The following is a 26,200-nucleotide window of genomic DNA, read 5'->3' on the forward strand; positions in this document are numbered from 1 at the left end:
GGGAATGTAGAGATAGGAAGCTAGGCGTCGGTCTCCGAGTGTCTATCGTGAGAGTATAGCGTGGGCGTTATCATCGTCGCCCGGACAAACTGAGCCGGACCAAGAACTAGGGATGAACGGGGCACAGCAGTGTATTGAAGCTCCCTGATATCCAGACGGGCATCTCGATGCATTCACATACTTCTATACCATCTAGACTTCCCCTAGTAATCAGCGTTGCGGGCAAAAAGGGTCCGCTAATCCGCACAAATCACACCATCGATCTGTGCTTTAGATGTGCTATCATTGGGAGGATCAATCAGGTTTATGGTTACGTGAAAAGCGGGTGCGATTAAGAGGGCCTTGCTACAGAGAGTAGCTAAGCGGTATTTGGAAACAGTCGAGCTGCTACTCGGTTCCCCCTCCGAAAGTGAACTGCAGCAACATTAGTTTCGTCGACGCTCCACACCTACTACTATATTGCGTGAGGGAGGAGTCCCTATTGACTTATATGACTCCGGTGAGAAAGTGTAACACGGTTGCAAGCATCCAATTACCTTCCATACCCCAAGTATTTTTACTCAGCAAGAAGCATCTTCGAAATCTCCCAAATCAACTTTATTCTGCGGTGGATGCCAGAAAAGACCGCGCTACATGTAACAGAGCCCCACCGTAGCCAAATACAATCATACCGCATCGTACTCTGACCTCGTGCTCTAACTCGACCCATTCATGATACCTCTATCTCTATGCATATGCGAGAGAGAGACGGACCTTGCCCAGGCAAGATAGACATCACGCATACACAAACCGCCCCACTCCCACGTACCCATCCCATCATTCATCGGTAGCGGGCGTAGAATGCCTTCCCACACAGCGACGGCCCTGTGGACTGGATGCTCAGGACGGGTAGACTACTGCGGGCTCTCCCTATAGAGATCTAATATACATACATAGAGTGAGTGAGATTTCCACATTTTCAACATCCACCCCCCCCCCCCCCATGCTTGTGCTCCCCAGCAAACGCACCACATCTCCTTCACCTCTCGTATCCCCTGCACATCGTACGACACCTCTCTCACGACCGTCCTAGGTACGCGGCTGGTTCCTAGCTAGCTATCCTGTGCGGAACGGAGAAGGAAAAGGGGACGTGATATCTCCTTGTTCCCGCGCTGAATATGAATACGAGACAGGTAGACGAGGGGGCGACTACACACATTCACCTTTAACCCAATTCCCCATGCAATCCCCTGGTAAAGCACAGATTACGCATATCCGGCCGTGAGACGAGTGTGCGGTGGTGAGCTTGGGCATGTACGACGGCCATGTCTCCACTCTAAAAGACACGCGCGCATGGCTAAAGCAGCCTCACACTCTCACTCCCACCAGCGGAGACGAGGCGAGACCGCAGGGTGAGGAAGTGCCACGACACGACCCGGCATACACCTCACGCGCGATGCAGCTGAGCAGATGCTAGATGACAAGGATGGAGGAACATAAATCGTTTACTTGCTGCACACTTTTCTCTACCACATCACATTATATTTATATACGACTGCGCTAAAAACTCACCATCTGTTATTTCTTATTAAGAAATAAAGAAAAAGAAATAAGGAGGAAGGACTTGTTCGCTTTCGCTCGCCCAGAGCAGATAAAAGTTGGGTAGTATACTCGCTGTCCCACTCCACCACATCACACCTCACCTCAATACAAAGTGATTTTCGCCAGTCTTATTACGTCTCATTTATCTCGCTGCAATATTCTTTGAGGTGCCCTCAACCCTATTCGACGGGAAATTATCTGTATGGAGATTCAGCAAGATGATATTTATTTTCTGGGATTGCCTTATATCCTGCGACAATATAACTCATTACTACATCAACATTTTGGCACCCGACAGAGTTCGTCCACATCGTTTTGCCCTGGCTTGCAAAAGCCCGCGAAGAGTCTACAGTTGACTACACTAGTAGATACCTACCTACCCGGGTACGTAGACACCGTCCCATCTCACCCCTCTGTCCCCTCGTTTACACTACTATTATCCTCAAATTTCCCCAATGGATCATGGTGGAATGTCAGATATATCGTTGTCGGAAACAACGAGAATTGATATGTCGCTGCATTTCTCCGGCGGCGTAGGATACAATTGAGCTGGTCACCATCCGCCTGCAGTACTTCCGAAGCGGCGCTTGTGGCACCCACCTCTCTTCGTAGTGAATCGATTTCCTTGCGGGCATCTATCTGGTGACGATCGTGGTGCTCACGGATGGCTCTATGTAACGCAATAGTGGAGTCATGAAGCTGCCTCTCCATGTCCTGTTCAGTTTGTAGTAGTCCTCGTACACGATTTGCCCGGCAGAAGTTTCATAGAGCTGAAGTCTCCCTGAAGATAGCTCGGATTGTATTTTCAGGACCAGGCTGCGCTCATGGTCCAATATAGTGTCGACAATTGCCAAAGCCGATGCGTTGTTGCAGTAGAGCGGCATGGTCCGACCACCACCTACAATCATGTCGCCCCAGAATTTCCGGTTGCCCACCAGTTCGGCTTTTCTGTTGCGGCCAGCGGAATCGTGGATCTCGTCCCACCTTGTGGTAAACATGACAGTGGAGGGTAGCAATGCGCCCCTGACATGGCTTTGAAGACTTTGAGTGCGCGAAGTGTAGAGCCTTGTACATGATTGTCCGTGGTGCGACGCATGAACACCGGCCTGTTCGGTCTGAGACCATTATTATAGGCTTGTAGGAGCCAAAAGGCAAGCTCCTGTATGACAGTCACATCGTCCTTGTGATTGTCATCAAAGCTGGGTGTATCAATCAGATGCACAGTCTTGCCTTTGCGTTGGAATGATTCGATTGCGACCGATGTCGTATCTGGTAAATATTAGTGATGGCATAGGAATACTTGCTGACGGGAACTTACCCGCACCGAGTCCGTGTCCAGCCTGAGGGGGTGGTTTCCCAGCGCACCTCGCCACGAAAGTGCTGTTTCCTGTGCCCGTCAAACCCAGGACTACAATTTAAACATCTTTCTGGCCAGTACGTGTTAGTGAAGTAATCACCCCATAAGCAACTTTTAACCTTAGGGGACGCTCGGTCAGGTCTGCCATGATGCACAATTATGGCAATGGCCGATGATAGAAACTTTGCAATTTGGTTGCAGTGTATCAACATATTTCCACGGTATAACGCTGGTCCGTGGGAATCCCGCAATCCTGGTGATCAATCGGGAGGCGCCCGCGAGGAAGAAGGAGTGTGGGGGCATCAAGCTGAATGCGAATAATTTTGCGTTGTGCCTATACAGTGTTTTATGCACAGCCGCCTGAGTGAAGCAATGATTGTAAGGTACGGGTGCCTGAAATCTGCAGGCCTATCTATATTCTCTGATGGTGTAACGGTGGCTGCGTTGTGGTTTACACAGCTAGTAGAGGCTTAGGTATTAGAGAGGGAGCTCCACCTATAATCAGAGTATAAGTTCATAGGATACATTGATGGGCCAAGTACTGCATTATTAGAGCAGTAAAGTCCTGTCTTCACTTTCAACCAAGAAAGAGGCCGTTGCAGACCGTCCGGCTAGACTCCAGACTCTCCTCCCATCATCAACAGCACGCTTTCTCCTTGATGGAGGCGGTCTCCGCACACTATCACAACATCATGCCCTCAATTTATAGGTACATAATCATCCTGCGAAGAAACGCCGATGTCGTATACCTCAATATAAGTATTGTCGCGTCCCCCACCCCAACATATAAGAGCGACGAGAACACCGCCGTTCCAAAGATTATCTGCAGTCTACAACGTCGGATGCCGGGGATAGGGCCGACAATACAGCCTTGCGTCGCGCAATGGAACGCGAATTGGCCATCTCTGCCACCAATACAGACACTGTACCTGACAAAATCGAAGGAAGCCTTCACGAAATGGGCAGAGCCGACGTGTCCGACCAAGTGCATCCAGGTGCCTGGAGCACAGTTCTGCAAAGCACGTCCTCACTCAGGCGTCTGTTCAATCCCCGTCACCCCTCGCGAGTCCCTACCCCAGCAGCACCGCAACACACGCTCGGGATGTGCGTGTGCAGATGAATTCGGGACACAGACACGCTCCGCCCGCCGTGCCTGAGCCCGACAGAAAAGAAGCCTACCACCACACTTCCAGGCCGCCATGCAAGTGAGATATGCTGAAGGAGGCAGACCCGAATGCAGCAGCGCATTCGTTTCAAATCCAGTCCAGCATGGTCGGGCTTCTCCGAGACCACCCAAGCTCCCGCTGTCCTGTGGCCCAAGCCAGGAGCTGGACAAGCGAGCCCCGTGTACCGCCAACCACGACGCTCAGCTTCCAGCGAGACAGCAGATGGTGCTGGCGTTATTTACTTGATGCATACTTTTCTATTCTCTGTCATATCGCGTCATATACATAGGTGGCTGCGCCGACGACTCACGGTCCGCCAACGCTCGTTGAGGGAGGAAGAAGGAAATAGGAAGAAAGGGAAAAGACTCAGACGTCATCGCTTGCGCAAAGCAGACTGAAGTCGGGTATCATACTCGCCGCACGCTCCACACCACTCACCACCCACCATCCCACCTCGCCGCTGGTCTTCTGGCAGGAAATCACTATGCCCCCGTCCGGAGACACGTGGTTCTTCCCATCTATCCATCCCAAACAAATGAAGACCTCGCTTGCCCACAGCAACCCTCCCACGCCACCTGCCCACGCTCACGCTCTGCCCACTCACTACGCACTCCCCGGCGGCCCCCCCATATTCAGCAGAATATCCAGCATATCCATGCCGCCAACATCCGGCCCCATGGCTGTCTGACTGATATCTGCGCCCCACTGATCCAGCAGCGGATCCAGCGGGAGCGCAAGCCAGTCCTCGTTCTGAAACCCGCCTCCTCCCGCGCCGTTGCCCCAGCCCTGTGCCTGCCACCCGCCGTTGCTGTCGACCTTGCCGTTGCTATTGGTGCTATTGTTGAAGCTGGCATTCGACGAGAAGCCTGGTGGCGGCATAATGGAGATCTGGTTGGAGGTGGGGTCGTACGACTCGAGCGAGATGCCGGCGAGGGAGTTGTACTCTGGGATGGGTGTTGCGCGGCCGGACGCCGTGATGCCGGCGCGGCCGAGGCCAGGCGACCCTGGCCGCGATAAGCCGGTGAAGTTGCCGAAGGTGAAGTTGGGGTTTGCGCCGTTGTTGCCGTTGAGCGTCTGTGGGAGATACGTGGCGGGGGGCGGGCCCATGGGCGTCTCGCCGCGGCTCCGCGGGGGCGGTGTGACGCCGCGGGAGTTGCCCGTCGAGCCGTTTGCCGCGAGCCGGACGAAGCGCCCGCGGATCCTATGCGTGAGCGTGTCGACGAGGTCGGCGAAGCGGTTGCCGACGTGCACGTCATCGACGATGGAGGTACGGAGGGCGTAGACGGCTTGGTCGAGCAGCCCCAGGGTTTTGGCCACGTCCTTTTCGGTTGCGCCGAGGGCGAAGGTCTTGAGCAGGATGATGGCCACGGACACGATGCGGAAGAAAGTGCGGACGGGCGCGTGGCGGAGGTAGCCCTCGGGGTACAGTCCGTTGACTACAATGCTCAGGACATTGCGACTCGCACTGACTACTTCGTCGATGTGGTGCCTGTCGTTTCCGTACCATCTCGTCAGGGTGCTGAACGGTATGGCGCCACCTTCGTCGTTTGCAGTAGCGGATGGACCCATTCCGTTGGGTTGTGCGTGCGTCTGTTGCGGCGTGTTGTGAGTGCAGCGCTCTACAACAGCCTGCAGGGCTAACGAATTCACATAGACGCGCGTGTACTCGTACTCAATTGCAAGGACATGACGAAGCTGTGGGGGCACTTGAAGCAGTCAGAGAAAGCATCACACATCTACATCGGACAACGAACCTTGGGGTGCAGCTTCGAAGCCGCGCTTCCAGTCCACAAGCGGCGTCTGGAAATTCTGGAGTAGCTCCTCGTACTTGCCAGACTTGAGCAGGTCCCGCGTCCTACGTCTGTTTGGGAACAATTTGAGGTTGCCTATTTCCATGATCTTGGCAATGCGGTCCCAGAAGTCAAGCACAAGATCCTGTACGGCATGGCGCTCTTGGGTGGCAACAGATTCGAGCGGCAGTCGCTGGCCATCTGGCCTCATGCCGTGGTGCGGCGGAGGCGCCTTGATCCGAGCAACACGCTCCTGGTAGAGCTCGAGAGGAGTCTTTTGCATCACGGAGTCGCTCTCGCGCTTCACCTGAGGGAGCATCGACGTGAGCCCTAGCCTACCGCTGGTCTGTGTCACGTAGATGATGAGCAGGTCTTTAAGATGGTTCTTGCGCCTGAAGTAGGCTTTCACAGTCGCGTGGGAGAGATGCTGGTTGGCCTCCTCGAACTCGGTCTCGCTCGTCTCGTCAAAGACACCAATCTCAAAGGCGAGCGACACTGCATTGCCCAGCAGCATCCAGCACATGCGGTCACTCCGCCAGCAGGGCTCCAGCCAGCTATCGATGCGCTGACCGCTCTCTCCCTTAAGATGCTCCGCTGCCGCCGCGTTTGCGGGGACATCGGCGTCAAACGAGTCGTCGGGAAGGACCAACTCGTCGTCGTCGTCACCCGGCGGGAAATGGAGGGCACGGGGGTGCCACTCGGTGAGCAGCATGAGGCTTTCTACTGTGCCTAGCGTCCGCAGACCCTTGCGCGAGAGGGGATTCACATCAGAGCCCGGCTGCTGGCCTGCGCCACAGAATCCGCCCCCGAACTGCTCCTGGCCAAAGATCATGCGGTCTATCATGCCCTGCAGGTACTTCCACAGCTTCTCGTGGATCAGATACGCACGCGATATCGCGCCAGGACCCTGCGGGAAGTCGGTGGTGCGGAAGCGGGTCGCGATGGTCAACAAGGTTATCACAAGCATGGGCTCCTCTTTGAGCAGCTTGGCATGCAACGCGTGGTCGCGGTAGTCTGGCACGACAATGGGCGTCAGGGGCGAGAGGTAGGTGTAGAAGTAGTCGATGTACCGCACTGCTTCCTTGGCCGTCATCCAGCCGGCGCGCACGAAGCGGAACTTTGTCCACGCCCTGATGGCGTCGGCAAAGGCGGCCTCGTTGGGGGGCTCGGGCAGGGCCGTGTACTGCTGGGCGATGGCGGGGTCGACGGCGGGCTCCGCTGCCGCGGCGCGAGAGTGAGTCCGCGCGTGCGGCTGGGCCTGGGGGCTGGCAAAGGTTGGCTGGGAGCCGGGCGTGCTGCTGGGAGCCAGGCCGGTGGGACGCTGGAGGCTCGAGGCACTGCCGGTGCGGTGGTGCTCGATGTCGCCGTTGCGGCCGGCGGCCTCGAACAGCAGGTTGAGGGCGTCGTGGCCGCTGTAGATCTCGCCCGTCTGCATGACGGCCACGGACTTGTTGTTGAGCTTCTGGTCCTCGTCGTCGTGCGGCGGGCCGTGCGACGTGGTCGGGCGGCGCAGAGGCTCGTACCGGCCAACAGAGCCGCCGGGGGTCAAAGGCTGGGAGACGTAGGCGCTGCCGTTGGCGCTGAGGGGCGCGGGGGGGACGGGGCCCTCATCGTCGACGGTGCGGGCGCGCTTCCGGCCGTTGCGCAGCTCGTAGTCGTCGTCGTCGTCGAGGTCGCCGCCGTCCGTCTTCCTCTTGCGGCGCGTGGCGGAGAAGAAGCACTCCTTGCTCTCGCGGCGGCAGCGCACGCAGGGCGGGTCGTGGGGATTGTCGACGGGCCCCAGGTCGCACCGCACCTTGCGGCGGCGGCAAGGGATGCATGCCTGGTAGGTACGCGTGTGCGAGGGCGGTTGCGACGCTCGGCCCGGCGGCGAGGCGCTGGGGACGTCTCCGGACATGCTCTCCTACGATGCTATGCGCTGGGTCGGCTTGCGACGGCTCTCGAGCTGTAGTGCGGCCTGGCAGACGATTCGGTGCACAGAGGGCGGGCGGGTGCGCTGACTCGTTCAGTGGGGTTGCTGCATGGGCAGCGCGTGGCCGAGAACCCGGGGAGAGGCGCGTTCCTGAGGAATTGCGTGGACGAGCCCGCTGGCGAGGCCTCTCTTTTTTGCTGGAGTTGTTGCGCGCGGCCGAGGGACATGAGAACTGCGGGGGCTCGGCTGGTGCCAGGGGACGCTAGCTGAGGCGCTGCAGTGGCCAGCGCCCTTCACACCGACTACGCCGACTTGAGCCTCCGCCTGGCCTGCGCCGCACTGCTGCGCCGTACCTGCCACCGTCGTGCCGTGTGCGTGTGCATCCTGATTCGCGGGCTCGGTCGTGAGCTCGACGTCTGTGCCACGTCCGACGACCCGTCCTCAGCGCGAACACTCGTTCGCAGTGGGCTTGCTTACACAGCAGCCCAATGTCAGGACGTTCCAAGGTCGGTGGACCACGATGATTCCTAGGCGATGGGAAGCACATGGAGGTCATTGGCTGTGGAAGAAAGGCATGCTCGTGCTGCCGGTGCTTCCCATTGAAGCACCTAAGCATAACTTCACGTACCTGGCAGAGCGACAACGCTGTCTCTCTACACTGCTCGCACCCTTGTCAGCTCTCTACCCAGCATTGCAACTAGCGTACAGCCCATCGACCAGGTGCAATGCTCTTCTCGACCTTGCATCCCCGACTGCTTACACAGCTTTCCAAGTCCCTGTGAACTCTACCTTGGTAGGCCCAACACACTCAGAACTCACCATCCAAACCTACCGCTACGTGTGATGCCAGACAGAATCCGTGCAGAGTATGCGATCGACGACTACGAGGAGCTCGTTCCCAGTGAGGAACAGCCAAGGCCTCACCATCTTGACATTCCACCCCCCAAGGTTCACACCACAACAATTAGTGGAATATCTTTTTGATTCGATATGATGGGGAAGGGGCTCTACTTTTAGCCCATACAGAAAGGAAATATTAATATTGAGCGTAGAGGTTGTGGTTGTGCAGTGTCCCGTTGGCACCATTCCTCGTAGCTGCAAGAACCATACCTTTCGCGCCCGCACCTCTCGTACACATCCCCGCACCCACCACGCTACCCGCCTCCAGAAGCAGACCCCGCAACCCCACGCTCAGCAGCTCAGCTCATTCCGTGCATTCCGAGCCCCTCAGTTCCAAACCTTAAAATCAACTCGCTCTACCTTCCGCATTTTGCCGCCTACAACTCCACCGTGCTTGTTACAATATAAAACTTGATGGCCAGCATGTCGGATCTCACGGAGTCGAGTCAACAAGTGAACAACCAGAGGTTCAACGCCGAGGCCGCGCAATGGGATGCGAATAAAAAGCACGCAGAAGGCGTCACCAAGGCGTTTGACGCAATCCAGCGCTACATACCCGCCTTTGCAGACGGCACGTCGAAGGGTCAGTCCAGCCATGCCAATTCCTCGCTCCCACAACACCCAAGCAAACCAGACAGACACGTATTGATCAGTTGCACCTAGCCCTCGACGTGCTCGAAATCGGCTGCGGCACCGGCCTCCTGTCCTTCCTCCTCGCGCCCCACGTCCGCTCCCTCGTCGGCGTCGACACCGCCGACGCCATGGTCGACGCCTTCAACGCCAAAACCGCCGCCCTCCCCGACCCCTGTGCTGCAAACCTCGCCGCCGTAAACGTCCAGGTGCACAGCGCAGACGACGTCCACCTGCAGGGCGCCGCCGCTGCGCTGGCCCTGGACCGCGGCGAGTCAGGCGAGGACCTGCCGTACCGCTTCGATCTGGTCGTGAGCCATCTGACACTGCACCACATCCCGGAGCTGGGAGACCTGCTGCGCACGCTGCGGGATTGTCTGCGGCCGGGCGGCTTGCTTGCGCTGACGGATTACGAGGATTTTGGGGAGGACGCGGTGGCGTTTCATCCGGCGAGTAAGCGGGCGGGCGTGGAGAGGCACGGGATTCGGAAGAGGGAGATGGAGGACGTGATTGATGGGGTGGGGTTCAACGAGGTGCGTGTGGAGCGGGCGTTTAGCTTGCGGAAGGAGGTTGAGACGGAGGGCCGGGAGGGGACGCGCGAGATGGACTTCCCATTTCTGATATGTTTGGCGAAGAAGTGAGCGGTGCGTTCAGAGATCTTTCATGAGGTCGTTGACGGCTTTGGCGGCGAAGCGCTTGCGCTCGGCTTCGGACATGGCTTCGCTTTGGTCTGGGAAAAAGTTAGCTTCTAGTATGGGCACTGGCGTGCAAATTGTATATACCCTTGATTGCGACCATCTTGCGCATCAGGCCTTCGAGCTCCTCCACCTGCGCCTCCTCGTCCTCGCCCATGCCGTGCACCGCGTTCTTCAAGCCAAACAGCTCCATGCCCATCTCCCTCTCTTCCGCATCGAGGCCCTCCCCAAACGCATCGTCGTCGAACCCGAAGTCATCGTCGGCGCCAATGCCGTCCCATTCCTGCGCCTTGAGCGCATCCTCGACTCTCTTGACACCCATCTCTTCGCCATACTGGTTCTTGCCCTTGGCCTCGCTGTCCACAAACTCAAAGCCATGCTCCATGCACACATCGTCCCAGTCTTCAGCGCCCTTCTCCAGATAGGGTGTGATGCTCTGCGGCATCGCAACAGCGAGGCGCACATGGTCGTCGCTGTAGCCGCAGGCCGCCTCGACCACTTTTGCAATCGCCGCCATCGTGTCTTTGATCGCCTCCACGTCCTTTTCTGTGACTGGCTTCTTGAAGCAGAAGATCCAAGCGCCAATCGCAGTGACCACCTCTTTGGCTTCAGGTTTTGTGAACTCGGTGCGCCACTCGGCGATGTCGGGGATCTCGTCGATCCATATGGGGAGTTTGGCCGTGTAGTACTTGGTCGTGAGGTTCCATTCGTGGGAGAGCCCAGCGGTGGTGTCGGTGATGAGCTCTGGGGCGGAGCCTGTGAGATCTGGTGGGGCGAATTAGAAATCATGTGCTGGGAACGGCAAGCGTACTAACCTTTGAGCAAAGAGAGCACACCCGAGCCGGGAGCACCGACAGCGAGGATGCGCCGGGGGTTACTGATCTCCATGGCGCTGTAATGCAGAGTGTGGACAAGAGGATGCGGAGTTTCGGAGGTGATTCGCGCGGTGGGGCTAGACACCCCACGTTGGTCAGCCTCGCCAAAGAGCCATCCATGAACAGGAATGTCAATATCACAATAAAGAGACGCTGTATTGCACCCTTCCACGTGCACACTGATGCAGTACATTTCGGTCACGCTAGCAGGGTGTAACACGTCCCGCTATCTCTTGTAAACCTGAGTTTGTTACTTAATACGACCACCACATTGCTAGAGGCATTGACGAGTCGTATCTTGGATCAAGCATCCGAGGCTGACTCGATCTACTGTGATGATCAATTCGGCGCCCTTTTACTGCACGGGCGATTCACAATCACGCGAGAGCCGCTGGCTGAAATTTCTGAATTTTGGTCTCAGTCCGAAAGCTCACAAAGTTGAGGGCATCCTATCCTGGTATCTCGTACCTTTTCGCGCCGCGCCAATCTCAATCCCTCAAAGATTCCTGCTGGACGCGCCTAGCCCCCGCAACCGCGCATTCGCTGCCCTCGGACGTGACGCTGCGTACAGGCCGCCTTCTGTTTGTAGTATCCCCTCTCTCTTATGCACCTGCTCATCGCCCGCCCCTCGCTCCCCGGGCCCTGTTGACTGTGGCACGACCACGCGCAAGACCCACACCTCTTCCTCGGGTACCTCGAGACCGGAACATGGGCGCATTCCTGCAGTAATCAGTACACCTTCGTTGCTTTGCCAGCGGGGTATGCGCACCTCAACATGTCGGGGACGATGAAGTAGCGGACGTGGGAGCCGCGGATGTAGACTTGTTCGAGATGCGACACGCGACCGTCCCGGGCGGTGACGGTGATGTCCTTGAGTTGGACGTTCATGTTGTCCTCGGCTGCGGCACGTCAGCTGTGAGCCTCTTTAGTGAAAAGACCGCCCGACCTTCTATCAGCTTCCCGCGGTACACCTCGCCGGAGGTAATCTCGAGCGTGACAATGTGACCCTAGCACGGTGAGCTTGTGATGCGCCAGAGCCTGTGGGGGTGGGAACAACGCACGGCCGCCTCGTTGAGGAGCTTGATCGGTATACCAATCGTGCTCGTCATTGCGTTCAAGGAGGTTTGATTTAGATTGTGGGGTAGGTGGTCGCTCTGTATTGCGCGCTCCGCGTCGTGTCGCAAGTCGTCGGTGTGAATTTGGACGCCTTCTGGCGCGCGGGAAGCTTGGACCTCGGCTTAGTCATCTCCACTTCACTCACCATCCCCCCCTCTGGCCTATCACGTCTCGTCAAGCATTTGCCCACCTTTCCGATGAACATCTCCGGCACGCTCAACGTGTTCCGACTGATACGGGAGCCGGCACTGTGTCTCCCTCAGCATACTGTCTCCACGTTCAATCATCTTCCCGTGCCCCTATCAAAAGCCTTCCCCAGAAAAGATGGCGAGAAAGAGGTAGACATTAAGGCCGTGGTTCTTGACAAGGACAACTGTTTTGCCATTCCACACACGAACGAAGTGCACAAGCCTTATCATGTAAGCTCCCGTTCCAAAATGACATTCTCACGTCCGCTCATAATCCCAGGACAAGTTTCAAGAGCTGCGCCGCGCCTACCCCGGCTCCAAGCTCCTCATAGTCTCCAACACAGCAGGCACAGACTCGGACAAGAATCAAGCCGAGGCCGCCCTCCTAGAAAAGAACACCGGCGTCAAGGTGCTCCGCCACTCGACCAAGAAGCCCGGCTGCAAGGAGGAAGTCCTGTCGTATTTCCAGCAGCATCCGGACGCCGGCGTGACCTCGCCATCTCAGATTGCTGTCGTGGGCGATCGCTTGTTCACGGACGTCATGATGGCGAACTTGATGGGCAGTCATGGGTTTTGGGTCCGGGATGGGGTGATTGAGCGGAAGAGCTTGGTAGGTTGTGCTGAATGAGGGCGGGTGGAGCGTGCAGATTGCTGACTGTGATAGTTTGCGCGAGTTGAGGATAGACTGGCGGTGTTCCTGCTGAAGAGAGGGTACTGCGCCCCAAACCCGAGGAGCCAGTTTGAGTGAAACGTTCGCTTTACTATATTGTATCATTTCTTCTGGATTCCAATTGTCCAGTCATCTCGAAACACCACCATTGTAAGTCTACCTGTAAACAATTATCTGAGAAGCGTGTATCTAGTCTGTTCCTTCTGTACGATAGCATTTCGGAATGCGTTAAGCTCATTCGTGTCCAGAGCACGGCTCACCCATGTTCGAGGATTTGCTAGAAGCACTTTATTCGCATTTGGGGAAAGTGCGCTAGGTGTATGTGACTTCAGAATCTTGTTGGAGGTACCACGTCGTCGGCCAAATCGAACACGACCCTTGGCAGAAAACCAGCCCTACTCGGTATGGCATTATGTAAAGCCTCAAAGTCCCCGTCATGAGCATTCCATTCCCGAATTCGCATCTGACCGCCCCCTCTCTCGAGGCCCACCCCACCCAACCCACCTCCGCCTTCACCGTCGCCCTAAAGACCCTCTCAACCATCCTCGCACCCGCCATCCCATCCCCAGGATGTGGCCGCCCCCTCCCCAAGCTCCTCACCCCCTCCTCCTCACCCCCTCCTCCTCACCTTCCACGCCTTCACCCAAACAACGGATAGCATGCAACACGTCACCGACTTCTAAGACTCAGACATCAATCCCGGCTACATCGCGGTCTGCCCCGAAGGCGGAACGTCTGGCTCGGGGATCCGGGGGCGCCGAACTCGTCCGTTGTGGACGACTGCCTGTTTGTCGCGGACTTGCTGGACGAGTGGGAGGCCACGCTGTGCGTCGACACGGCACGTGTGTACGTGAGCGGGTTCTCGAATGGCGGGAATGTTATTAGGAGTGCATGGACGTGTGGGGGATGGAGCGATGTAGTAGAAGGATACCGCGCGAAGGGGCTGGGGCACGGGTGGCCGGGTACGTGGGCTCTTGACGAGAATCTGGGGGCTTCAAAGCTGGGGCCCACGACGTGGAATGCTTTGACTGTGCTTTGGGTGTGGTTTTCAAGGTGGAGTCTGCCGTGCAGTGCTGGCAATAGCACGGCCGCAATGTCGAGTTGGACCGAATAGAGACCTGGCACCATCATGGATGCTTCCGGTGCCATGGTCCCTGCACATACCTCTGCCGTTGTAGGATTGACGTAAGGGGTGTACGTCTTCTAAAGCCTGTGCAACCGACTCCTACACTCCTTGTTGCACGACTCGCAAATCCACCACCTCGCGCCCTTCCTAAGGACCTTCCGACACCCAGAACAGCACTTCGAGTCCGCAACGCCCTTCAAATCAGAGCGAGTCAAGACGCGACTCCGCATCTCGCCCTTTAGCCGCCTCGTCCCAATCGCTGCCAGCTCCGCATCGGAGAGCTGATTGCAGGTGCGACAGACAAGGAGTGGTCCACCTCGAGTCCTGCCTTCTTCCAAAATACCGTGAGCATCATTTCCGCTACTGTGAAACAATCGCTGGAGGAATTGCGGTACAGTGCTCGCAGTGGGATGCCGACACGCACATTGCCTTGTATCAATCTGCGCAGGCCCATGCACATCCACCCGCGGCTCGCGAAGGGTTCTGAGATAGCATTTTGAGCAGTGAGGGAGGCAATGGAATAAGTGATCGTAGAAGAGTTGTGCTTTCTTGACCTCGCGTCGGAAAAGGCACCCGTTGCAGATCTGGTTCGGGCAGACATAGCAGCGCGCTTTGAAGCCTGGATTGCACGAGTACGTCCTGAGGAAATTGCTGGGTGCGTCCTTTGCGGGGAGCAGGGTTTTGTGGATGCGTCGGGAGACAAGGCTGAGGTTGGTGATGTCGACGTAGTGGAGGTGGGTCGTCACCATGACCAGGACATCGTAGACGCATAGGAACTCGGCGAGTGGAGCGTCTGTGTTTTTTCCTTGTAGTGCGGTCATCCATGCACCGTTGTGATCAGTCTGCGCGCACTGAGCAGGTTTTCTCTGTTGAAACCTTCCCTGAAACGACTTCACTCTGCATCGCATTGCAAACAAGACCCGTGACTGGACAGACGCTGGGAACCGGCGAAACGTGAGACAGGGAACATAGAGCAGGATCCAAAAGCATAGCACCATGAATTCCCGAAAAGGTAACATCAATGTCGGCAGTAGCTGTTTCCAGATGGGCAGCTGCGAGTGAGATATTTTCGACGAGTTGACTTCTTTCCCTAGGCGTACGCAAGCGAAGAAGCAGTTGCAAATGTTGAAGAAGACCATGGAGGCGACAAGAGCGCAGGTGACGACTGCAAAGTTTCGCTGCTGTTTGAACTCCTCGCAGGCGCGCTCTACGTCCATCAAGAGACCAAGGCTTGCGGCGGCCTGCAGGAAGACCGGATTGGATAGTGAAGTTGGGTCCTGGCAGTCCATGTTCTTTGGCGAGTAACTTTCTTGAGATGTGATCGCGAGGCTGAGATAGGTAAGAAGGACAACATCGGGTATAGCGAAAATAATATTGACGGGCGAAAGAAGGAAGGTAGACGGTATCAGGGCTGCCAGGTGGTAACAGAAGTTAACCTGACTCTTTCTGAAACTTAGCAACCTTGATTGATAAACTGCACAAGAAGTACATACCCATTTGAAGGCCATGTGCTCGCCTGCTCGGATTTGCAGACTGTAGGCATCTCGTAGCTTGGGGTAGCTTCCTATAGCCTTCCAGTGCGTCTTTGCAACTGACTGGCAAAGACCAAGAGGAATTAGGATTGCGAAGCGAAGCAAAATGCCTGGTATCGGCGTAAATTCTGCAATCGCACCTGTACAATAGTCAGTTGCACGTTGCGCTGCGTGTGTGGTGCCTAGTACCTGCAACAAAATGCTGGATTTTAAACTTGGGGACCAGCATTGTGCCTGTGGCGGATACCATGGACGATGATCAGCCCCCAAGGCCGACAGAATCGGGGTTGCTTCACTGCGGTAAGGGGCGAGCCGTCGCAGGGTACACGCTGCGTGCCCTGGTTTCGTTGAATGGCATGTTACACTGGTGATTTGAAATGCCCGTTGAGATATCTACAGCTGTCGCAAGGCCTAAGCACCGCACACAGCACGATGTCGTGGGATGTGCAGAGCCAAGGTCCGGTGAGTTGGATACGAGGAAGGTCACGGCGTTGCGGCGCATGCTTTTGCGCACTCGCCATTGGTTGGTTTCACTTCGACGTGTGGCGTCGAAATGTAAGCAAGCTCGAGTGTAATCAGGGTCCGAGAAAAATGAGGAAAGGGATAATAGAGCACAGGCAGAGAAGAGACAAGTGCGTCATTCTTTGAATGTCTGCCCGATGCATGCAGGCGCTGTTCGACCAATGAGAATGCGTCATTCTTGCATATGGGCCTGCATCGAGTGTCGTTCGCATCGAGTCAACAGGCATGACGAAAGCAAAAGTGTAGTTGCTCCATGTCCGTAATAGTGGGTAAGAAGTAGTTGATCATATTGTATCGCGCTGGCTTGTCGTCACCCGACTCTACCGTCTAAGTGTAGTCCAGTGCCGTTGCTGCGAGAACGCGTGAGAGAGTCAAGCCCTACGTCACCGCGATAGGAAGACAAAAATTTGATTCCAAAACACTTGTTCGCGACAGGGAACACAGGCGGCGGACATGTCACAGAGTTGTCAAAGCGAAGTCGACAAGATGAGGTTCAAGCAAGGACCCGACCACGTCCCGCCAAGCGCCACCAAAGCGGGCTAGCGTGTGGCCGTTGCGGCGGTCCCTCCTGGCAACGGCGCTTGTTTATCGATGGATGTGCCAGCGCATCGCGGCCGCCAATTCCACTGGCCCACATGAGATGCATATGGCACCTCTCCCCGCAAATTCCAATTAGCTGCATGCACCTCGACCTCGCCTGGCCTCCTGCATTTCTACCTCCCGTACGCGTCTGCGCGCCCGCTCTGCCCTCACCCGTGGTGGCTGCCGCCTCTCCGTCTGTATCTCACCGCGTCCTGGTCCCAGTCCTTCCTCACCTGCGCGCCGCCGCTGCACTCCTCCCGACGCTGTTGTCCGTTGCAGCTGGCCCGAGATGGAGGCGCTACTCTCCCTCGCCTTCGACAACATTGCGTCCAAGGACACGCAGAAGATCCGAAAGGGGCTGCGGCAGATTGAGGGCATGCTCGCCCAGATCTGCCTGTCGAGCGGGAAGTCCACACCATCCAAGCCCGGCCACCGACGGAACCAGTCTGCGATCAACCTCGGCGAGCAACCGCAGTCCACGCCAAAGAAGCTGGGGCAGCTATCAGAAGACCCAGCGTTTCGCGAGTTCTTCCGGTTACAGGAGGGCTTTGAGTGGAATGGTGAGCAACGTGAACATGTGGTACGGGCAGTAACTGACGTACAGTCGCAGTCGCATTGCGCGTCGCAGACTGCCTCGAGCGACTGCTAGGTATGCCAAGTAGTAAGGGTAGCCCTCTCCACCTCATCTACCGTAACAATGCTAACGGCGATTAGATGGCCAGAACGATCTCCTGATCCTCTCTTCTCTTTCGAATGTGCAGGGGCTGCTCCTCCTGCACCCTCCATCCCGCACCATCTTCGGCCGCGAAAACAAGATGAACCTACTGCTCGACCTCCTCGACCCGTACAACTGCCCCGCAATTCAATCCGCAGCCCTCCTGGTTCTCGTAACCGCGCTGCTAGCAACACCCCAGAACACACGCATCTTCGAGCAGATGGACGGCCTGCTCACGGTGACGACCCTGTTCAAAGATGAGGACACCACACAGCAAGTCAAGGTCAAGCTGCTGGAATTCCTATACTTCTACCTTATGCCAGAGGCTCCCGTTGTCGCCAGCGCTCGGAACCCGAGCAAGCTGGTCGGCGTGTTCGAGAGACGGGGCAGCACCGTCAACGGCGACGAAGGCGGCGGATCTGGAGGCAAGAGTATCCGCTCGCAGCAGGAGAAGCAGTACGAGTTGAGCCGGTACCTGAACAACGTCGAAGGGCTCGTACAAGACTTGCAAGAGAGTGCTCCGTTCACAAGCGTGGCGGCGCGGTAGAATCGAGCTTCGAGGCGAGGGCATAGCCCATGTTCGCCATCAGCATTCACTATTAACCAGCAGGACCGCCAGCATTTCTTTTGTGTATGATTATTTGTTTGTTGATACAGCATATCCCGTATGTATTGGCGCGGTTCGGTTCGTCACCAGCTCTTCCTCTGTTCTTGGCAGCACGGCGTTTGCGGGTGGGCCTGGAAAACACGGTTAATGTTGCGACCTTTGTCCGGCGCTGTCTTTTCTCTTGGGTCATGCATCCCGTTGCTCCCGAGCATTCTCTCTCATGGCATAATGCATGGCATAATGCATGGCGTGGGTGGCCGCGCACTGTAATCGTTGTCTGCTTTCGGCGTTTGCATTGGGAAGACCGGATACCATAGCACCCTTCTCAGGGCTTATTCTCCTTTTTGTATAATCACGGCTCGAATCACATAACCGATTTCTCTCAGACAAGATGTTAGGATGTGTTTCTGCGTGGACTTGCTGAGGCTGCTGCGCTGGCCTCGTGCGTGAACGTGAAGGCCAGTTGTAAGCCTTTCTCGTGGATGGTGCCCTCGACAGTTGGTCCCGGGGTTGCTTGAGCGGCTGTGGGTATCCACACCTGAAAGTGAACTGTATCACCGGTGTTCGTGGTCACGCAAGCGGTCGCTTTACGTGCGTACGGTGGCTGGTCTGGCGTCCAGGTGCCGGCTTTGCAAGCATGAACGTGTTTACGTGAGGCGGCCGTCGGTCATTGGCCAATAATCGGGGCGTGTGTCACCGCCAACGCCGCGGCACAGACGCTGCCAGCGCTGACAACAGCACGAATGCGCCGATCGGCAGAAACCAAGAGTGTAGAGGGGATAAGCACGCCTTCGCGACCAGTCTGTCGATGTCAAGAGCCGAAGCTTCTCGCGGCTTGCTGCTCGCAAGATATGCGCCAAATCCTTCAGGAACTCCCGCCCATACGGCGAATACGAGGATCGGAATCGCAGGGCGCGCGGATGCCGGCGCGTTGGCGTCCCGACGAGGCTGGCCGCAAAACAGGCGGACGCCCATCGTTCGGCTATCGCGGGACCTAGCCCGCGAGCGGCAAGGTGTCGCAAGACCACATCAAGACGTCGGCCGCGTGCTCGTGCGACCGGCCATTCACCAGCGCAGCGTCCGCGCCCCCGGTCTGTGAGCAAAGACGCGAGGTGCTGCTGACCGGCGGCCTCTGTCTGCCTCTGCCCGTATCTGGGACATGTCTTATCTGGCGTTGCTCGGCAGGCAGCCTCGCGCGGTGCCCGCCCGCAGTTGATACGATGGCGGTCCGCTCGTTGGCGACGAGACGAATAAACGATGACGCAGTTACAGAACGGGACGGACCAATCTTCGCGTTGTCGGGTGCAAGACTTGCCTGCAGCCCGCGCCGCTACCTAGTCGCCGCTGCCCTAGTGTGCGCCTTCCGTGTGTTCCGACATCGAGCAAGACGCTGCCAGAGATCGCGGGTGAGCCAGTAGATGCTAATCCCTTACGTCTCCACCTCGTGGCATTCTGGTCTTGCATTGCTTTGCGCTCCTATCCTTTTTCTCCTCCAAGTTCGTTGCCAACATCAACACTCTGCGAGGCAGCGCCAACCAAGTGACAACACCGCCCACCGCCCCGGGTTCAGCTACCCTTGTTTACCCCACGGAAGATCACACCTGTTGCGCCACCTGCCACCGATTGCTGCGGGAATCCGAGAGGTCGCGTGCGCAAGAAGCAGCTTCTTTCCCCCCGACTGCTGCCCAGCTTTTCACTTCTGCCCTTCTGCCACCATGGGTGTCGGAGCGTTTATGGAGCCGCTGGTCGTCGTGACCCTGCTGTTCGGCGGCACTTGGGTCAACCGAAACACAAGATATCGCATCTTCGACCGCAGTAGAAACCACACGAGCTCGCGATCGACGTCGCCCGACGGCTCTGTCGAGTCTGGCCGCTCCAGCCCGCGCTCCAGCGCATCGCTGTTGGATGGCTACCGAGCTTCTTCTCCGTCGCTGCTTGCCGAGCAGGTACCGCACTGGAGGAAACGCGAGGTGCGGGTCTTTGGGTTCCGGAAAGAGGTGGTTTCGCCCAATACGCGGAGATTCGAGGACTACTTCTTGAGCCGGCTGCTGCAGAAGTTCCCCTTTCTCGTCGAGGCATGGTATTGGGCGTTGATATACTGGGTAAGTCTGCCTACACCACCATCATCTGAGCCTTGGATACTTACTCCTCGCAGGTTTACCAGCTCGGACGTGCTTTCACCGCGCTCACCCTCGTCGACGAGACCGTCGACGTAGCCCGCCAACACGCCCTCACCCTCATCCACATCGAGCAGCGTCTCCACATCTTCCACGAGCTCGATATCCAGCACTGGTTCCTGCAGCACCCCTTCCTCCTCCACTGGACCAACCGCATCTACTCCTTCATCCACATCCCCGGCACCATCCTCTTCCTCGTCTGGCTCTTCTACTACACCACCACGCGGAACCACCTCGACCTCCCGCTCCCCAACAAACCCCTCGGGGAAGCCAACGGCTCTCCCGCAGGCCCCCGCCTCTACGCCGCCCGCCGCCGCACCATGGCCGTCTGCAACCTCCTCGCTTTCATCGTCTTCACCCTCTGGCCCTGCATGCCGCCGCGGCTTCTCTCGGACCCCAACGTCCCCGGTGCCGTCGGCAAGGAAGCCCGCGCCTTCGGCTTCGTCGACACGGTGCACGGCGCCGAAGGCGAGTCCTCCGTCTGGACGCAGAACAAGTTCTGCAACCAGTACGCCGCGATGCCCTCACTGCACTTCGGCTACTCCCTCCTCATTGGCCTGACCATCGCCTCCATCCCGCTTGCCCCGCAGCACCGCCGATCCCGCTCGTTTGCGCTCCCGCTGCTCCGTCTGCGCGTCAGAATGCCTGCCCCGCGCCGCCTCGCGTGTCTCGCCATCGGGGTTGCCTACCCGACTATCATTCTGATCGCTATCATTGCGACTGCGAACCACTTCATCCTCGATGCGGTGGCGGGCGCGTGCGTGTGTGGCCTCGCCTGGACGGGGAACCGCGTGCTGCTGAATCTGCTGCCCGTAGAAGATTACTTTTTGTGGTGCGTGCGGATCCACAAGCCGGAGCGGAGGGCGCTGTTTCTGGAGGGAGAGGACGAGGAGGGGTCGTCTTGGGAGACGGAGACGGCCAGGGGGAAGGGGGCGCTGTTTCAGTAGCGCTGAGACGTTGCTTTCGGGTCTGGCTTTTCGATATCTTCGTCTCGGTGCGGTGGTCTACGGATGTAATGGACCTGTCGAGGATGTGTGTGCATGTCTGCAGCGAAGCATAGCGGAGAAGAACATTGGTGGCGGTGTTGCATAACGCCTTTTCTTTCTGCATCTGGAGCGCGCATACAGTGCGTTTTGTTTCGACTCGATCCGCTTCGCACGTCCTGCTCTTGCTTTTTTCTCGGACTGGACTGGATTTGGATACCCATTGGAGATGCAGAGGGCTGTACAGACCTCAAGACGCGGTCGCTGTACATACCCTTCTGTGCATTCCTAACTAATCGTTATTACCACGCACTAATGATTATGATTCTTTACTCCCTACATCTCCCTACATCCGAGACTTGTCGAAATGTGCGTGCCGCGCAGGGTGGAAGAAGGAGCTTCGAGTCCGCAGCGTTGCAGTGCTGAACAGCAGACGAGGTGCAAGTGTAAGCACTGGCGTGACGACGCCCACGCGCTCAGCGGTGCAAACGAGCACACGAGCGCACGCTCGCGATTGGCCGCCGCGCCTCGCGTCTAACCCGTCCCGGCAGTCGACGCGTACGACAATGAACAGCCTGGTTTGGTACCGACTAGGTTTCTCCTCCGTTCCTGGCTGTCTTTGCCTTTGCGGACTGGGGTCGTCCCGCGCTTATGCAGGGTCTCGCGGTAGAGCGCGACGGCGGGATCGCGAGCCGTCGCCAACTGCACGTAGCGTTGGAGATGGGATGGTAGGACCACAAACCGGATCTGCCGGCTGGGCATCTGGGTCGGTGGGAGGATCCGGGTGCGTTGCGCTGGGGAGAATGCGTGGTGCTGCACCCGGGGCTTCACGGGGGTGTGTGCCTGGCTTCCGCATCGCTGGGTGGGCGAGGATCGCGTGTTGGGGCTCGCGTCTCGTGGCGTGCGATGCGGCGTTGTTGGGGTAGACGATGGGTACGGTGCGAGCGGGAGGCGGGGCACCAGCAGGTGCGAGGGTGTGAGAGATGTGGCGATGTTTGTTGTGAGTTTTGGGCGGAGGTTGGTGGTGAGAGGGTAGTCTGTGAGCTATCCAAACTAGTGGGATGTGGACTTGTGTACGTCAATGTTACGGGGTGCAGTAGCGTAGTACTGGTATGGCGGAATGTATTACGATGAGGGTATTCAGGATAGTTCAGAGGAGGAGTCCGACCAGATTTGTAGTGTGTGGTAAAACAGTGCGTGTGAGAAGTGTACTTTCATCAGCATGACCGGGTGATGCTTGAGCACCTCAAGGTGAAGATTCAGAGTCAGTATGATTCGGGATAATTTGTGTATCAGCCTAGTATCGAAGAGATCTTTCTCGCTCAGCCGTTCACGTCCGAACTCAGCTGAACACTGTACGTGCACTTTAGGCACAGGCGGATGGACCCTGCCTCGGTCAAAGCCCCCATGAAATGGAATTAGCAAAGATCTCTCGTCCCTCAAACGATGGTGACTTCCTCAACTATGGGCATGCGCTTGGCAAGGACAGATTCTTAGACGATCCAACTACGCGTGAAGTACGCGTGGCGTGCGAGGGCATCTTATTGTGCAAAGAGATCGAGAAGGCATTTCCTATATGGCAAGGCGTGGACATATGCGGTACTTCTACCAGCAACGTCTGGCACAAGGGGCTTAATCGATTCTAATCCTTTTCCGCCTTCAAATGATGGTATCTCCTGGCAGACGTCTGGCTATGCTTGGGAGGATTCGAGACGAGCAATCTGCGCCATAAAAGACTCGCGATCTGAAGCGTCCCGTTTGCTGTCGTGACCAGCGAGATTGAGCACTTCCAGCAATACATCGATTTCGGTATCAGGTGGGAAGACTTCTTCGGGTTTACCGAACCACACCCAGACTCTGCCGGCTGCAGAGTACATATCGGACATGCGCGGAACCTGCTCTTTCTTTGATCGACATTTGACCGATCAATGCAGATGGCATCGATCCACCACGGTGTTCCTGACTGCGCGGCTTCGTTTTCCTTCTCAAAATCATGATCTGTTCGCCAAACTGCGTCAAGCGCGCGAAATCTGGCTTCGGATTTCCACATGGTATCCACGAAATCGTACAGGTGCTGGGAAACCTGGAAGCATGCGCATTTGATTGTACCGTTCTTCTCGGCAGACCACAGCCCCACACCTAGGACAAGGCATAATTCAAGATCTTCACGGAGCGGGGCGTCGTACAAGGTGATTCTGGCTCTGAACTACTTTCGTTATGATTGAAAGTCATCAAACGAACGTTGGGCGGAACGAGATCAAATTAAAGTGGCGTTGGCGTGCAAGCATCGGCCGCCGAGGCTTGCCCATCTCTCACGTCAACGTGAACAACGGCGACACAATATCACTTCTGACTCTAGTTACTTAAAGTTGCCTAAGTTACTCAAGTTCGTGAAGTCATGTTACATCAGGGATGAAATTTCTTTGATTTGTGCCAATGCAACAATGTCGACATGCCAGCGGTAGCTAGCCAACCAGGGGTGGAATGCTTCACGGGAAAGCGTATTTTACTCTAGCTCAAAACTGAGCGAAATCTGTGGTAGCTTTCCACTACCTTCGGGCATGCCATAGGTAAAGTTCCAGAATTCGAAGTCACTGAAATAATTAGCAATCAGTCTATCAACACCAAGGTGTAGAACTTACTTGATCGTTTTCCCTGACCCCCCGACATATCCCGCGAACGCGACACTGTAGTCCATATCCACTGTACCATTGACACTGACCTTGATGCCCTCGACATCGCTCCAGCTTGCAACGTCCCTCTTCCCGCTGCGTGAGTTTGTCCCGACCAGAAACGTGAAGGTGCTGGTTTGGTTGCCCTTTGGATACTCGAGATCTAGAGTGCTGTCGCTCGCTACAGCGCGCAGCTCTTCGACCTGAGCATACAAGGTGAGCCAACCGACGCTGCCATCTTTCCTGCTCCATTGCACGACTGCCGGATTGAAGCTCGACGGGTTCTTCGCCGGTCCACCAATCACCTTCTCCGAGAAAGTTTCTGCGCCGATAGTCAGGTTCTGCGAGAGCCATGCTGTGATATTCCGGGGGTAGGTATCCCATGGCGGAGAAAACGCTGAAGTTGACACAGTGTGGGTACCTGGGAAGGTATGCAACGCGAGGAGCGTGTCATTCGAAACCAGCGTATTGTGAAATGGTGCGAGAATAGCAACCAGTGGGCTGATAGCGAAGTCGTCCTTATGACCCATAGTCCAAGGCTTTGCGTTGATCGGCGCATTGTCCTTCCCCACCAGTGTCCAGATCTGCAATGCAAGAATGCTGAGATAACGGTTCATGTCGTATCCATATGATCGGTCCCACGGTCCCGCGACGTTCTTGAGATTGGCATTATACAGCTGTCCCAGCTTTTCCCATGTTTTTCCTATCATGGTCGCGCCATGTTGACCCATTAGGGAAGACTGCGGAAGGTACTTCGCCCACAATGTGAGCGCGTACAAACTGACACCTGCATATGTCCCAGAGTTGAATTCCGACAGGGTATCCGCACGGTCGAATAGGGTAATGATATCTTTGGCGTAGGCTTCGCCGGATATAGTCATGTTGGAGTCATTGAGCCTGCGGCCTACCCAGCCGGACATAAAAGCGCGCATAATGGCCGGGTTGCTGTACGATGGGTAGAGGTTGTCATCATCTACGCCGCCGACACGGTAGGTGTCGCCCACGGTCGCATTGTGCAGGCTCTCCAGTATGCGAGTTTGTGTGTCATGCGGGATCAGATGCGAGAATTCTTCAAGCATGAGGACAAATGTCGTTCCGACGAAGCCTCGCCAATTAGGATCCCAAGAATTATATATGACGGGCGGGTATTCGGACGTTCCTACTGTGGGTTCTTCCGGGTAGATTTGGTAGTCTCCGTACCTGTAATCAATTATCATCAACTGCATAACACCTTGCCGCAATTTGACTTGAATACTCACCACTGGGAGCTCACGTTCTTGTGCTGTCCCACGATGATGTTCTCCACAATTTTTGCGGCTTGTTCTGCGTCATCCCCTTCGTTTCTAGCGAGCAAGCCTGCAGCGTACCAGGCAGATGAGCGAGTGTCGTGGAGGAGCGCCTTTGAATCGAGGTTGTAGAGATACCCTGCTTCGGTGTCGTAGTACATGTCCATCCAGCTCATAGACTCCCGTAGGAGCTGCGTGGCGGCATTTTTGCTCCCGTTGCCCACAGTTTTCGCTTTCACTGTTCCCGAGACGGCGCTCAATGCAATTGCTCTCCCCAGCGCGAGTGCAGCCTTCATCTTGGACGGTATGTCAATATGCGATGGAGGATGTTGTCGAAGCGGCGCACGGAAGCTTTGAGGCGGCACAAGGACGCCAGCATCTTATAGTTGATTAGCGGAATCGGCGGTGACGTGCCAATCCAACGGTCGAGTTGCTAAGGCAAGTTATCCGCAAGGGTCTTGATAGCTAGAGCGGGTTTTGATGATTTGGGGCATCATCCGCTCTTAGAACGGTGGGTAGCGCCGCAACCGAGGCACTTTCCACGCACACATTCCAAGGCACCACAACCAAAGTCTGCGAGCTGTCAATTTTGAGAGCTATGCATTTGCTGACTTCAGTATCTCCCCGGTTGCAAACTCGTGGATATAACAAAACAACGCGGGTAACTTGTGTATATGTAGAATTCTATACCTAGAAGCGAGTGAAATGTTGAAGTGGTCATTCGCGTGTTCCTCGCACTACACTCCACCTTCCTCTTGGCGCGAGACCCACACGGTCCTTATCACTTCTTACTTTCTCTATTCTCCCAGCTTTCTTCATTACTCCTACATCTGAGAATCCTTCTTATTTTTTTTATATATACAAGCATCCATCATTGCTTTCGGTCCGCAACACTGCCCCTGGAGAAGTCACGGTGCGCACAGCGACCTGGTTTTCGGGTCATCTGCACGTACGCGTCTAACCCATCCACGAGTCAATGCCGGAAATGATCAAGTATTATCCCTCGTTCTCGGAGATATGCTCCCTCCGATTGCAGGATTAATGTTTAGTTTCCCATCCCCCGGTCGATCAGTACGGGGCCCCGCGAAACTAGTGGCAAGCGCATTATTGGTCGGGCT

The 26,200-nt window shown here is 56.4% G+C and overlaps 10 protein-coding genes across 10 annotated transcripts; 4 read left to right on the top strand and 6 right to left on the bottom strand.

Annotated features, from left to right (window-relative positions):
* Positions 1-4,363: 4,363 nt before the first annotated feature.
* Positions 4,364-8,190, bottom strand: CC84DRAFT_1167186 (uncharacterized protein). The gene is made up of 2 exons (XM_018179133.1): positions 5,859-8,190; positions 4,364-5,810 (listed from the first exon to the last, which is right to left on the bottom strand). The coding sequence occupies exons 1-2, from the start codon at positions 7,789-7,791 to the stop codon at positions 4,708-4,710; spliced, it is 3,036 nt and encodes a 1,011-aa protein (XP_018032402.1). The 5' UTR covers positions 7,792-8,190; the 3' UTR covers positions 4,364-4,707.
* A 939-nt stretch (positions 8,191-9,129) lies between these two features.
* On the top strand, positions 9,130-9,977 carry CC84DRAFT_1098407 (S-adenosyl-L-methionine-dependent methyltransferase; the record flags this gene model as incomplete). The annotated part of the gene is made up of 2 exons (XM_018174766.1): positions 9,130-9,289; positions 9,370-9,977. 2 exons carry the CDS (start codon positions 9,130-9,132, stop codon positions 9,975-9,977), a joined length of 768 nt encoding a protein of 255 aa, XP_018032403.1.
* Positions 9,978-10,077: 100 nt separating this feature from the next.
* CC84DRAFT_1220404 (uncharacterized protein) lies at positions 10,078-10,919 on the bottom strand (the record flags this gene model as incomplete). The annotated part of the gene is made up of 2 exons (XM_018183164.1): positions 10,078-10,796; positions 10,847-10,919. The coding sequence occupies 2 exons, from the start codon at positions 10,917-10,919 to the stop codon at positions 10,078-10,080; spliced, it is 792 nt and encodes a 263-aa protein (XP_018032404.1).
* A 381-nt stretch (positions 10,920-11,300) lies between these two features.
* On the bottom strand, positions 11,301-12,092 carry CC84DRAFT_1167188 (Sm-like ribonucleoprotein). The gene is made up of 4 exons (XM_018179134.1): positions 11,968-12,092; positions 11,853-11,913; positions 11,676-11,805; positions 11,301-11,626 (listed from the first exon to the last, which is right to left on the bottom strand). The coding sequence occupies exons 1-4, from the start codon at positions 12,013-12,015 to the stop codon at positions 11,521-11,523; spliced, it is 345 nt and encodes a 114-aa protein (XP_018032405.1). The 5' UTR covers positions 12,016-12,092; the 3' UTR covers positions 11,301-11,520.
* A 110-nt stretch (positions 12,093-12,202) lies between these two features.
* CC84DRAFT_1167190 (HAD-superfamily phosphatase) lies at positions 12,203-13,150 on the top strand. Its single transcript, XM_018179135.1, has 3 exons — positions 12,203-12,441; positions 12,491-12,820; positions 12,875-13,150. The coding sequence occupies exons 1-3, from the start codon at positions 12,220-12,222 to the stop codon at positions 12,956-12,958; spliced, it is 636 nt and encodes a 211-aa protein (XP_018032406.1). The 5' UTR covers positions 12,203-12,219; the 3' UTR covers positions 12,959-13,150.
* A 383-nt stretch (positions 13,151-13,533) lies between these two features.
* Positions 13,534-14,093, bottom strand: CC84DRAFT_1167192 (uncharacterized protein). Its single transcript, XM_018179136.1, has one exon. The coding sequence runs from the start codon at positions 14,009-14,011 to the stop codon at positions 13,574-13,576; it is 438 nt and encodes a 145-aa protein (XP_018032407.1). The 5' UTR covers positions 14,012-14,093; the 3' UTR covers positions 13,534-13,573.
* CC84DRAFT_981693 (uncharacterized protein) lies at positions 13,925-15,950 on the bottom strand. The gene is made up of 3 exons (XM_018188042.1): positions 15,728-15,950; positions 15,500-15,678; positions 13,925-15,448 (listed from the first exon to the last, which is right to left on the bottom strand). The coding sequence occupies exons 1-3, from the start codon at positions 15,786-15,788 to the stop codon at positions 14,084-14,086; spliced, it is 1,605 nt and encodes a 534-aa protein (XP_018032408.1). The 5' UTR covers positions 15,789-15,950; the 3' UTR covers positions 13,925-14,083.
* Positions 15,951-16,837: 887 nt separating this feature from the next.
* CC84DRAFT_981706 (cell division control protein 14) lies at positions 16,838-18,258 on the top strand. Its single transcript, XM_018188043.1, has 3 exons — positions 16,838-17,202; positions 17,253-17,309; positions 17,357-18,258. The coding sequence occupies exons 1-3, from the start codon at positions 16,932-16,934 to the stop codon at positions 17,902-17,904; spliced, it is 876 nt and encodes a 291-aa protein (XP_018032409.1). The 5' UTR covers positions 16,838-16,931; the 3' UTR covers positions 17,905-18,258.
* A 1,421-nt stretch (positions 18,259-19,679) lies between these two features.
* On the top strand, positions 19,680-21,088 carry CC84DRAFT_1189388 (uncharacterized protein; the record flags this gene model as incomplete). The annotated part of the gene is made up of 2 exons (XM_018181048.1): positions 19,680-20,066; positions 20,120-21,088. 2 exons carry the CDS (start codon positions 19,680-19,682, stop codon positions 21,086-21,088), a joined length of 1,356 nt encoding a protein of 451 aa, XP_018032410.1.
* Positions 21,089-23,630: 2,542 nt separating this feature from the next.
* On the bottom strand, positions 23,631-25,378 carry CC84DRAFT_1262067 (uncharacterized protein; the record flags this gene model as incomplete). The annotated part of the gene is made up of 3 exons (XM_018185123.1): positions 23,631-23,718; positions 23,767-24,996; positions 25,056-25,378. 3 exons carry the CDS (start codon positions 25,376-25,378, stop codon positions 23,631-23,633), a joined length of 1,641 nt encoding a protein of 546 aa, XP_018032411.1.
* Between the last annotated feature and the right edge of the window lie 822 nt (positions 25,379-26,200).

Source organism: Paraphaeosphaeria sporulosa (assembly GCF_001642045.1).
Source record: "Paraphaeosphaeria sporulosa strain AP3s5-JAC2a unplaced genomic scaffold CC84scaffold_9, whole genome shotgun sequence".
Lineage (NCBI taxonomy): Eukaryota > Fungi > Ascomycota > Dothideomycetes > Pleosporales > Didymosphaeriaceae > Paraphaeosphaeria > Paraphaeosphaeria sporulosa.

What these genes read in the sequence shown, in the direction of transcription:
- CC84DRAFT_1167186 (XM_018179133.1), bottom strand. Translation starts at nt 7,791, where the DNA reads ATGTCCGGAGACGTCCCCAGCGCCTCGCCGCCGGGCCGAGCGTCGCAA. An exon ending in CTTCGAAGCTGCACCCCAAG is followed by an intron (nt 5,811 to 5,858) that starts GTTCGTTGTCCG and finishes GACTGCTTCAAG; the next exon opens with TGCCCCCACAGCTTCGTCAT.
- CC84DRAFT_1167188 (XM_018179134.1), bottom strand. Translation starts at nt 12,015, where the DNA reads ATGACGAGCACGATTGGTATACCGATCAAGCTCCTCAACGAGGCGGCC. An exon ending in AGCTCCTCAACGAGGCGGCC is followed by an intron (nt 11,914 to 11,967) that starts GTGCGTTGTTCC and finishes TCACCGTGCTAG; the next exon opens with GGTCACATTGTCACGCTCGA. An exon ending in CCGCGGGAAGCTGATAGAAG is followed by an intron (nt 11,806 to 11,852) that starts GTCGGGCGGTCT and finishes GACGTGCCGCAG; the next exon opens with CCGAGGACAACATGAACGTC.
- CC84DRAFT_1167190 (XM_018179135.1), top strand. Translation starts at nt 12,220, where the DNA reads ATGAACATCTCCGGCACGCTCAACGTGTTCCGACTGATACGGGAGCCG. An exon ending in AAGTGCACAAGCCTTATCAT is followed by an intron (nt 12,442 to 12,490) that starts GTAAGCTCCCGT and finishes TCATAATCCCAG; the next exon opens with GACAAGTTTCAAGAGCTGCG. An exon ending in TGATTGAGCGGAAGAGCTTG is followed by an intron (nt 12,821 to 12,874) that starts GTAGGTTGTGCT and finishes TGACTGTGATAG; the next exon opens with TTTGCGCGAGTTGAGGATAG.
- CC84DRAFT_1167192 (XM_018179136.1), bottom strand. Translation starts at nt 14,011, where the DNA reads ATGATGGTGCCAGGTCTCTATTCGGTCCAACTCGACATTGCGGCCGTG.
- CC84DRAFT_981693 (XM_018188042.1), bottom strand. Translation starts at nt 15,788, where the DNA reads ATGGTATCCGCCACAGGCACAATGCTGGTCCCCAAGTTTAAAATCCAG. An exon ending in AATCCAGCATTTTGTTGCAG is followed by an intron (nt 15,679 to 15,727) that starts GTACTAGGCACC and finishes ACTATTGTACAG; the next exon opens with GTGCGATTGCAGAATTTACG. An exon ending in AGCACATGGCCTTCAAATGG is followed by an intron (nt 15,449 to 15,499) that starts GTATGTACTTCT and finishes AGTTTCAGAAAG; the next exon opens with AGTCAGGTTAACTTCTGTTA.
- CC84DRAFT_981706 (XM_018188043.1), top strand. Translation starts at nt 16,932, where the DNA reads ATGGAGGCGCTACTCTCCCTCGCCTTCGACAACATTGCGTCCAAGGAC. An exon ending in GGAGGGCTTTGAGTGGAATG is followed by an intron (nt 17,203 to 17,252) that starts GTGAGCAACGTG and finishes GTACAGTCGCAG; the next exon opens with TCGCATTGCGCGTCGCAGAC. An exon ending in AGGTATGCCAAGTAGTAAGG is followed by an intron (nt 17,310 to 17,356) that starts GTAGCCCTCTCC and finishes AACGGCGATTAG; the next exon opens with ATGGCCAGAACGATCTCCTG.